Source organism: Pimephales promelas, chromosome 18, assembly GCF_988280905.1.
Source record: "Pimephales promelas chromosome 18, fPimPro1.hap1.1, whole genome shotgun sequence".
Classification (NCBI taxonomy): domain Eukaryota; kingdom Metazoa; phylum Chordata; class Actinopteri; order Cypriniformes; family Leuciscidae; genus Pimephales; species Pimephales promelas.
In genome coordinates, this window is record NC_142786.1 from 7,133,340 (window position 1) to 7,143,774 (window position 10,435).

The window sequence follows — 10,435 nt, forward strand, 5'->3', positions numbered from 1 at the left end:
ATATTAGCACCTGAAATGTACATATTAGCTCATGAAATGGACACATTAGCACCTAAAATGTACATATTAGCACCTAAAATGTACATATTAACACCTAAAATTGACATATTACCACCTAAAATGGACATGTTAGCTCATGAAATGGACATGTTAGCTCATGAAATGGACATATTAGCACCTAAAATGTAAATATTAGCACCTCAAATGTACATATTAACACCTAAAATTGACACATTACCACCTAAAATGTACATATTAGCACCTAAAATGTACATATTAGCACCTCAAATGTAAATATTAGCACCTAAAATGAACAAAAGTGTACCTTTTGAAAAGGTACAGGCCCAGTGACAGCTTTTGTACCTTTTTTCTGAGAGTGCAACAAGATAAATCTCCACACCTTATTACCTTTTTGGTTTACTTCTATGGGAATGAGACCTTTTTACCCATCACACTGAGACATTTCAAATGATACCAAACATGTATAATACTGTATGATAATTGTTCATATTAAACCATAGATTTTTGGGTGAATTCAGGTAGGGATGGGTGAAGGGAATGATGTGTAAATTGGGAGGTGATCAACTCAAGTGGGGTCGTGTCTCGAATGGGGGTGGTAATATAGCAAGAGAATTCAAATATTTATTGTAGCCCTCTGTTCCACTTTTTCCAGTTTCTTCAGTCTTGCGTCAGTGTTTAAAAATAAACAATATTAACACTAGTGGAAAAGAGAAGAAGCATCCTGATTGACTGCCTTTTACTGACCCTAAAAACTGATGTTGACTGAAGAAATTTAGTGCACTGACCTCATGGCCTACATTCAGTTTAATATTGAAAGATTGCATTTATTGCGTAAAAAAAATGCATAAGCTTGTTTGTATTAAAATGCGGTTTTCTCCTTAAGTGATTCTGCTTGTTAACATCAGGTATCTTCAATGTTGGCAATATAAAATAATTCTTCTTTGACGTCTGTCTGTTATTCAGATATTTTTGTTTTTTGGTGTAAACATTACTCATTTTAAATGGTTAAATTTTAAGGAATTTTTTGATTAAGTATCACTCAATTCTAATTTGTTCAATTTAATTAATAATATTGCTTGTAATCTGTTGCCACAATTTTATTGATTAGATAAAGCATTTTCATTTTGACAGTGTGGAGTATCGAAATAAAGTTACCAAAATATCAACCTGACCCAAACCTGATGTTAAACTTTCAAAGAGGCAAGTAAACAGACTGTTACCTTAAGAAGAGTTTACATGGAACTGATTGCAATGAAGTTGGTGTTTGCACAGATGAAAGTTCATATCAATGGAGATAAAGTTCATTCTAGGTTTTGACTCTTGACGCTAACGGACAGTCCACAGTGGACGTGATCATTTTCTTCGTTTTTTGTTCTGGGAAAGAAACAGCAATATGAATATGTCACTGGCCATCTTAATCGTAACTGTTCTTCTCTCTAAAGGTAAGTGTTTCTTTTCTTATATTATTAAATTATTCCGGTGGTATTTGATCTCTTATTTGACACAACAGCTCTCTTAAATGTTTTTTTTTAAACATATGCTGTGGTCGTATTCAGTCATTGAATGCTATTGCTTATTATAATTTAGTTGATTCTGATTTGATTTCTTATGTAGGTGTGGAGAGTGTGAGCCTAACAGATGAAGACTATGCAATGGCAGACAAACTCTTCACAATGGGAGCTGAAGGATTTTTGAAATACTTGGACAATTTAAAGGCTGCAGGATTGGTGGTTTTGGAAAGAAGTAAGATCAACAAAAGAGGGTAAATACCAGAAATGTATGCAGGGTTATTATTGTCGTTAGCTTAGAAGAAAACTATTAAAACATTTCTGTTATTCGAAATAAAATAGTATATAAATCTGACAAAAATCTTGAAATGTTGCAATGTTTGAAAAGTTAAAGCACTAAAATGATTAACTAGAAATAAATAAAAACTAAAATGAATTAAAAAAATAAGCTAAATAGAGATATTTAAATGATACACAAAAAACAAAATCTTAGTATAAATAGCATTTAACATTTATTGCTATTAGTACTAATTAAAGAAAATGCTTTTTGTTGCTATACTTATAGTGTAATTATCATCTATCGCTAATTCCACTAATTTGCACTTTATTTGTCGCTGCTCTAAAATAGTTAACTAGATAAAAACTAAAAAGAGATTAAAAAAAATTAAGCCTACATTTTTTTTAAATAAACTAATAAAATGACAAAAGCAAATCTTAAAATTACTAAAATATTTGAAATATGAATACAACTGAATTAAAAACTAGAATAATGGGATGATATACCGTTAATACGCACTGTAAGAATAAAAAAAATAGTTTACAGATGTTTTCTTCAACACAATGTTGTAATTTAAAACACGAGAAAACCGCTTGTGAAAAATGTTATACAGAATATTTCTTCACAGTAACAGTTTATACTGTAATTGGGCCATGTTTTTACATATTTTTCTCTGAGCCTGAAGTGTAAATTCAGTCCCTCCTAACACAACCCTTGTTTCCCGTGTTGTACAGCACTGATATGCAAGACTTGTGGATTTCTGTGAAACAGCTGATCGAGAGGATCAGTGCTGAGGGAAGAGTTAAAGGACATGATGATTTCATTGTGGCGCTGCGGTAAGTAGAACTTTTCCACCTGATACAAAAAGCTTTGCACTTGTCTTTATAATTATACAGCGATCTTGAACATTGAATACTGCTAAGGCTGAAAGTGATATATTTAAGGAACTCTTATATTTTCTACTTCTGAACTGTCAAATGATAACTTTATTTGCTTATGTGTGTTTTACAGCATTTTTCAAAGACTGGGTTGTCTTTATGGAGACGTTATGTTTCACCTGTGGACAGCTCATGAGAATAGTGGGTATGAAGGCCATTCAGATTATTCATTTATTGAAAAGTATTTGACTGGTCTCATGTCATAAAACACTGATGACTCTGTTTTTCTACAGAAAATTTGCCATGTTTAAAGGGATCATCAAAAACGAGACGATGGTGGACCTCTGGAAGTAAGCATGTTTTTTTTTATTGCCTGCAAGATGATTGAAAATATTTGATTTGAAATCAAGCAAGTATAAAAATGCATCCATTGAACATTTCAAATCCATCACCTCTAACATGCAGACCAACCATCTCAAGATTTATTTTCAGTCATTGATAATACAATCGCTCATCAGTTTTGTTTCATGCAGACATGTGGAGTCACGCTACCTTCCAGGAGCTCCGCCGATCTACAGCGATCCCGTGGGGTTCCTCGGTCACCTTCTGTCCAAGAAGTATGACAGAATCTTTCCCATTGTAAAACAATACAATAATATACAGTGTATATGACCTAAATATCTTGCTGTGAGATGTAATTATAAATTATATTTGTGTTAAGATGTTTGTCTAAAATTGAAAAAACATTCTATACTGAAATGTCTTCACCTGAACTTTAAAGGGGTGATGAGGACATCAAAGAGGTCATCATATTGTAAGAATATCCTGTAGATTTCAGAACTGAAAACGTCCTTGTTAGTCCAATAAAAGCTTTTATTGACACCAGTGGGGAACTATGACGTCAAAGAGGATAAAACACCAACCCCCCCCCAGAAGAAGATCAACGCCTACTTGAACGTGGCCGGTTTAGCCCCGCCCACCGATTCGCGCATTACACGCATAGCTAAATAACATAGGCCTACCTCGTGATGACAAACCGGGTCAAGAGTGAAACTCATTATAATATGCAAAACTGTTATCAACTCACAGCAGTGGGCGTTTACTTCCAAGTCTTCAATGCGAGACACCCATAAAATCCGAGCGTTTTTGAGCTGGGCTCAAAACTAGGGTAAAAAATAGCCTATTACTTATTCATTTTGATGTTTTTTTAATGTAAAAACCAAGAGAACGTCATAAGTTGACCTCAGAAAACAATATAAAAAATTAAAAAAGCCAGTTCATGACCCCTTTAAATGTATACATTTTGACTAACGTAGAACATTTGCTATATTATTCATTTCAAAAGTTGTATCTGTTATTATAAAACGGTTAGTTCGAATCCTTGATTCTGATTGGTCAAGAGCTGTGTTTTATTCACGATAAAACACGGCTATGACCGCTTCACCCAACGGTTCTATTGATCGCTGCGCAACACTGCAGATCTATGTTGTTTTTATTTGAGCTTTCATGCATTTTACACATTGGAACGTTGTTGCTGTTCACGTTCAGGGACTATTTTTTCTAGCGGAAGGAAGGCTTTTAGTCATTTTACTTCAAGAAAGTTGCACTAATACATTGTTTTTTACTTTAATATTGTGTGGCAACCGGTTTAAAAAAGCAATAAGGTACTCGAGGCAAGTGCTGTATCGTGAATAAGTAACGGCTGAAGGGGTTGCAGGCACTCCTGCAACTCCGCTTTGCGTCGTGCCTAACAACGCCCTTTAGCCGTTACTTATTCACGATACAGCACAGCCTCTCGTTACTTATTGCTTACATATTTAATGTACACGTACTAACAATGAACAATTGTGTTTTTAACTGATGTTGACAGATTAAAAAATACTGTAACAAAGGTATTGCAGACCTTATTATAAAGCGTTACCAACAGGTTATTGTTCATGTTGACACTGAAAGGATATTGTTTTCTTTGTTTTAACAGGATGGCACAGCCTCATGTGGTTGAAATCCTAAAAGTTGCTTTGGAAGTTGTGAAGATAGACTTCAATTCTCTTTTTGATGAGTAAGACCTGTTTTGTCATGCATTGCTCGGTCAAAGTATACAAAATCAGTCAGTGATATGTCTGGGATTTAAAGGGATAGTTCACTTTGAAATTAATTTATGGTATGTTTTAGCTTACCTCAAGGGCATCCAAGACGTAGGTGTCTTTGTTTCCACAGTATTTTAAATTTTGATATTTTTAGGTCAAACCGTTCTTGTCTGTCAGTCATATAATGGAGGTCTATGGTCACCACCTCAAAGAGCATGCACAGAGAAGTCCAAATTAAACATGATTTAATGACTCGTAAATGTAAGTACACATTGATGGCCCAAGACACGAAACAAGCAGTTTGTGTAAGAAAACAAACAGTATTTATATAGTTTTTTACCTCTTGTAACCACAGCCACAAAGCGTCCGTGCCCTCAGATCACTTGGACATGGCTGTGGTTACAAGAGATGAAAAACTATGTAAAACTGTTCGTTTTCTCACACAAACCACTCGTTTCGTGTCTTAGGCCATCAATGTGTACATTTGAGTCATTAAATAAATGAACGGTTTGACCTAAAATTAAAATACCGAAGTTGAAACTACTGCGGAAACAAAAATACCTAATTTACATCTTGGATGCTCTTAAGGTAAGCTAAAACACACCAAAAATGAATTTTAAAGTGAACTATCCCTTTAAGTTGTTTCTTTCATGCAGGTCTATAGAGTAACACATGCAATAAATACACTCAGGTGACAAATATAGATTTTTGTAGGTCATCATTTAATTCTCAGAAATACTTTTTAGAGCACAAATGGCCATACATCTGGTCAAAGAGAAAGCCATGGAAATATCCACCTTAGAGAAGCAGACAGAGAAGGATGAGTTTCTGATAACATTGAGGTAAGAACATTCAGCAAGACTGTGTGTGTGTTTTATTTGTTTACGGTTTCTGTTTACGGTTGGGATGTGTAGGGTTGGAGGATAAATGTACAGTTTGTACAGTATGAAACTCATTATGTCACGACAACTCTCTGGAAAGTCCACATAAAACATGGAAACCCAAGTTTTGTGTGTGTGTTTTATTTAGATAGAAAATCTATTATTTACATCTCTCATGTTCTCATATTAATTGTTGAAAATGTTGAGCTGTTAAGCTATACGTTTTTTTAATAATAGTTATTCTGTAACTTACAGACTGTGTGTTTCACAGAACTGCCTCTGGAGTTCTTGCATTTTACTGGGATAAACTTTTGGAATACACTGAGAGCCAGCCATTCCACAACAAGTATTTAGCTGCTGTACGGTAAGACTATCATCATATTAGTATATTTGATCCGGGTGGTTGTCTTAGATAAAGCAAAATGTGAAACGATAAATAGACAAAGGAAATTCTATAATAAACTGAGTTTTGAGTCGTTTGTGTTGCAGGAAATGGAAGGAGTTAAACGTTTTGAAAGACACTGAAAAATATAACATGATTTCTAAACCAGAGACAGGACTACAAGCATGGACGTAAGCAAATATCACATGCGTAATTTTTGTCATTTCAATTCACTTGCTGTCTGCTAAGGAAAAACATGTGAAAGGTCTTAAGATTTCAGGAAGTTGTGTGTGGGTTAATAGCATTTCTCTGTGTAAATAGCATGACAGTTGAAATGAGAACTGTATCAGAGCAATGGCTTTGTTTTTGTCTTGTAATACCTATACCTAACTCCTCCTCTTTATCCAGCTGGGCAGATGAGCGTTTTGGTGATCTTTTTGACAATGCTGCCCTTGAATATGATCGATTTGGTGATGGGATTTTTGGAGATGACAGATTCAATCAATCCAATTGGTGAGTACGTTTCATTCAATGCACACTGTACATAATAAATGACTGTGAATTAATGACTTATAACTGACTGAGACCACAGACGGCATGATTCAACTAAATATGCGTGGACAAAAATCCATAAATCATTCATTATGTGTGGTTATGAATGTGTTACATTCGTTTATTAGTCTGTTTGAACATCCTTTGAATATATAAATGAATGCGCATTGAGTCTGCTCTTTTATTACACAGGGCCATTATGAAGATGGCGACAGTATATCCCCTTCCGCTTTATGAAAGATTGTCTGAAAGTGGCCTTGGAATGTCTGAAGTCAATGATTTTTTTATAGGCACTGATGACACACTCACTGAATTATTAGGCGAGGACATCTTGTACAATTTAAAGTAAGAACGCACTTTTCTGAACTGTTCAAGATAAATTTCTATCATAGAGGCACAACTACAAAACACATTTGAGCAATTTTAGATAAACTAAACTTATGAATATACCCAGACAGCAACATATTGTTGGCCCACATTTGGTGCACATGGATTCCACACGGCCGGATCTGGAGCGACACACTACAGTATGTTGCTGTCTGGGTTCATCTAATGATTCATCATTATCATTTGATCATAATTTCCCCTTCTGTTGTGTTCCAGGGGTGTGCTTAATGAATTATGGGATATTATTAGTAATGACATTTTGCATATCTCCATAAACAAGAAAAACCAAGTGACATCAGATGTGGAAAGTGAGGAACCAGTGCGACATTTACGGTAATATACACAAAGTCCTGATATGTGTAACTGTAGTGTATAGATGGTTTCTGTGAGATGCCAAAACAATTTATGAAGAATTTGTTTGATAACACATTTTGATGGTCCACTTTAGACATTCTATTAACCCTTAAATGCACCAACATTATTATTTGGGTCTTTAGAGATCCGGATCTATATCTAACACTGATGGATCTCTACCTGTCGCGATAATATAAACTCTCCTGATATTACAGTAACAGGAATAAAATAAAGCATATTTTGTTACCTTTTGAAGCTTGGAAGGGTTCAATTTGAGCAGATGTTTTCTCATCACTGTCTTCGTCAGAGCTCATTTCCCAATACTTTCAACATCTGGCTCATATTCACGATCTCAAATATGCTCTCAAAACTATCATTTTCAACATCTTCAAAATCAAAATTTTGATCGCTTCACCAGATCCACTGTCAGGTGACAGTGACACTAAAATTTAATTGTTTTTTGCATGCAGTAACTATAAGTGAAACGTCAAATTATCATTGTGTATCAGACATTGCTAGCTTGTGGAATAAAGGTGAATTACACTTATTCAGTAGTCATAGATTAAAGGAGTAGTTCACTTTTAAAAAAAAACTTTTGCTGATAATTTACTTACCCCCATGTCATCCAAGATGTCCACGTCTTTCTTTCTTCAGTCGAAAAGAAATTACGTTTTTGATGAAAACTTTACAGGATTTTTCTCCATATAATGGACTTCAATGGACACCAATGTTTCAAGGTCCAAATGACAGTTTCAAAATGAACAAATCTTTTTTCGAGTTGAATGAACAAAATGACTCGAAAAAGATTTGTTCATTTTGATGAACGAGTTCGAACAGGAGAGGCACGAACGCGCATCACAGAACAGAGCAAGGCGAGCATTTGTGCTTATAAAACTTAAACTTTTTTATTTATGTTTTATTTCGTTTAGCTAGATAAGGCCCTTATTCATCGTCTGGCATCATTTAAAGCGATTTGAAGCTGCACTGAAACTGTTATTTGGACCTTGAACCGTTTTGGGTCCATTGAAGTCCATTATATGGAGAAAAATCCTGTTATGTTTTCATCAAAAACCTTAATTTCTTTTCGTATTAGCACATTATTAGCAAAAAAATGTTAAAAAGTGAACTACTCCTTTAAATTATTGTTTGCAGAATAAATACACTTACACTTTTACACATCCTCGGGTCATTAGTGACCCTATACAATTTGTACAAAAAATGTATGAGAAAACGGTCATTCTTTTATCATTTGTTTTTGTTAAATTGTTTATTATGAATTGATTAAGGAATACTAAAAAGGTTCAACTTTAAAAAATGAATGAGAAGGAGAGGGTATCTCGGATCACTAAAGGCATTAGAGGTATGCGTTCAGGGGTTTACTAACTATTCTACTAACTATAAGTAACTTTGCAACTACATGTCAACTAATTCTGGTCTAAAGTGGACAATCAAAATAAAATGTACACATTTTTTCTAATTAAAACTGATCCCAACAACTTTCTTTCTTTTTGTTCGCAACAGCAAAATGAAAGCAATGTGCTTTGACATCTGGGACAGAGTTCTCATTGTGATCAACAGAAATATTAATAATTATGAACTTGAGCAATCAGCAAGGTAAAGCATAACAGAATTTGTTTTGTGCTCAAACAATTTGAAAGAAAATCCTGACATTTCCAAACAACACATTATGACAGTGCAGCAAGTTATGAATGATTATTTTTTAAATAGGCAATGGGATGAAGCGAAGAGCATTTTCATTAAAGAACTAACTGAAAGTGGAGAATTAACTCAACAGAAGCTTGATGAAGCACAAAAGTAAGAAATATCACATGTCGGCTATATAAAATGTCTAAAAATTGTATTGCATTACTATTACAATCATGCTGTTAATTAACTAAATTACACTTTTTCTGTTTTCTTCACGGTTATAAAGAGTCTTTAATAGTGTCACACAAATTGTCTTCGACAAATATGTAAAAATGGTCGATGGTCTGGAGGAAAGGATCAGTGCTTCCACTGAGTAAGAACTTAAGCTTCATTTGAAAATTTCTGAAATATTTAATTCCAAAATTAGTTACAAAAATATACTAGAAAATACTTTCAAAACTAGAAATTTAAACGACTAACTTTTCCATTTTGCAATTCCAGAACTCTTGGCAAATTGATGCTGAAGGCTTTTTCTGCCACAAATACTGTCCTGGTTAATACTCTGGTTGTTCTGCTGTCTGATTAATCTCTCACAAGCCAAGAAGTAAATGCTTCTGCCATCCAGTGTCCTATGATTATTCCTTGTAACTTCTTCTATTTCTAGTATAATTGCCATTGCTCAATCCCTGAAATTGCTGACTGGAATGCTAATAGCGTAGAACCCTTCAGCTATAGTTCATTTCACCTTCATCTTATTTCGTGTGCCTCCATCAACCAGCAGAGGACGCTGACAGTCTGCTTCCACAACCAGAACCACTTTCTTTTGCCGCCATGATAGAAGCAAATAAAAAAAAAGATACCATCTGACCTTATCTTCTGTAGTTAGAGGATACTATTTATAATAATGTCTTATTTTGATGTCGCTTTTAGATCTGTGTAGTATAATTACAGACTCTTGAAGCTCTTAAGCAGCAGAAGCATTCAATCTGGAGCAGGGTCTTTCTATTGCATCAGCTCACCTTTGTTTGCCGTGCTGTCATTGTGACTGATTTGTTTGGAGACCAAGGGGAAAGTAGAAGTGGCGAGAAAATTAGCATTAAAGCAACAAAAGATAGATGTACAAGCATTTTGAAATGAAAAAATGAAGATTTATCAGCACTTGGAAGATTTATCTGCTGGTGGAGGAACCAAAAATACAGTACTTTTGTGGAATTTATAATATATTGTTATTGTCAATGATAGCTTTGTTGCTATATTATGGTGTGCTGTTTAATACTTCATGAACAAGTAAAAAGGTTACTGGTTTGATCCTCACAAGGACTAAGCCAATGAAAATTCAGTTGCAATTACTATTTATATACAGCTTCATAAAAAACAGGTTGTTTCAAAGCAGCTTTACAGTAATAAATATCAAAATAATGCTTAAGTAATTAATTAAATAATGCTAAAATAATTCAATTC

General features: G+C 34.3%; 1 protein-coding gene across 2 annotated transcripts; it reads left to right on the forward strand.

The window, feature by feature from the left end:
- Positions 1–421: 421 nt before the first annotated feature.
- Positions 422–10,213, forward strand: LOC120483683 (uncharacterized). Of its 2 annotated transcripts, XM_039678846.2 has the most exons (17): positions 422–1,463; positions 1,636–1,783; positions 2,541–2,642; positions 2,818–2,889; positions 2,978–3,034; positions 3,218–3,301; positions 4,663–4,743; positions 5,518–5,613; positions 5,924–6,016; positions 6,142–6,225; positions 6,443–6,547; positions 6,779–6,931; positions 7,190–7,306; positions 8,849–8,941; positions 9,056–9,142; positions 9,261–9,347; positions 9,476–10,213. In XM_039678846.2, the coding sequence occupies exons 1-17, from the start codon at positions 1,415–1,417 to the stop codon at positions 9,558–9,560; spliced, it is 1,593 nt and encodes a 530-aa protein (XP_039534780.2). In that variant the 5' UTR covers positions 422–1,414; the 3' UTR covers positions 9,561–10,213. The 2 variants fall into 2 exon arrangements, with proteins under 2 accessions (XP_039534780.2, XP_039534781.2); XM_039678847.2 differs by lacking the exon at positions 422–1,463 and having other exon boundaries at positions 1,636–1,764.
- Positions 10,214–10,435: the final 222 nt, after the last annotated feature.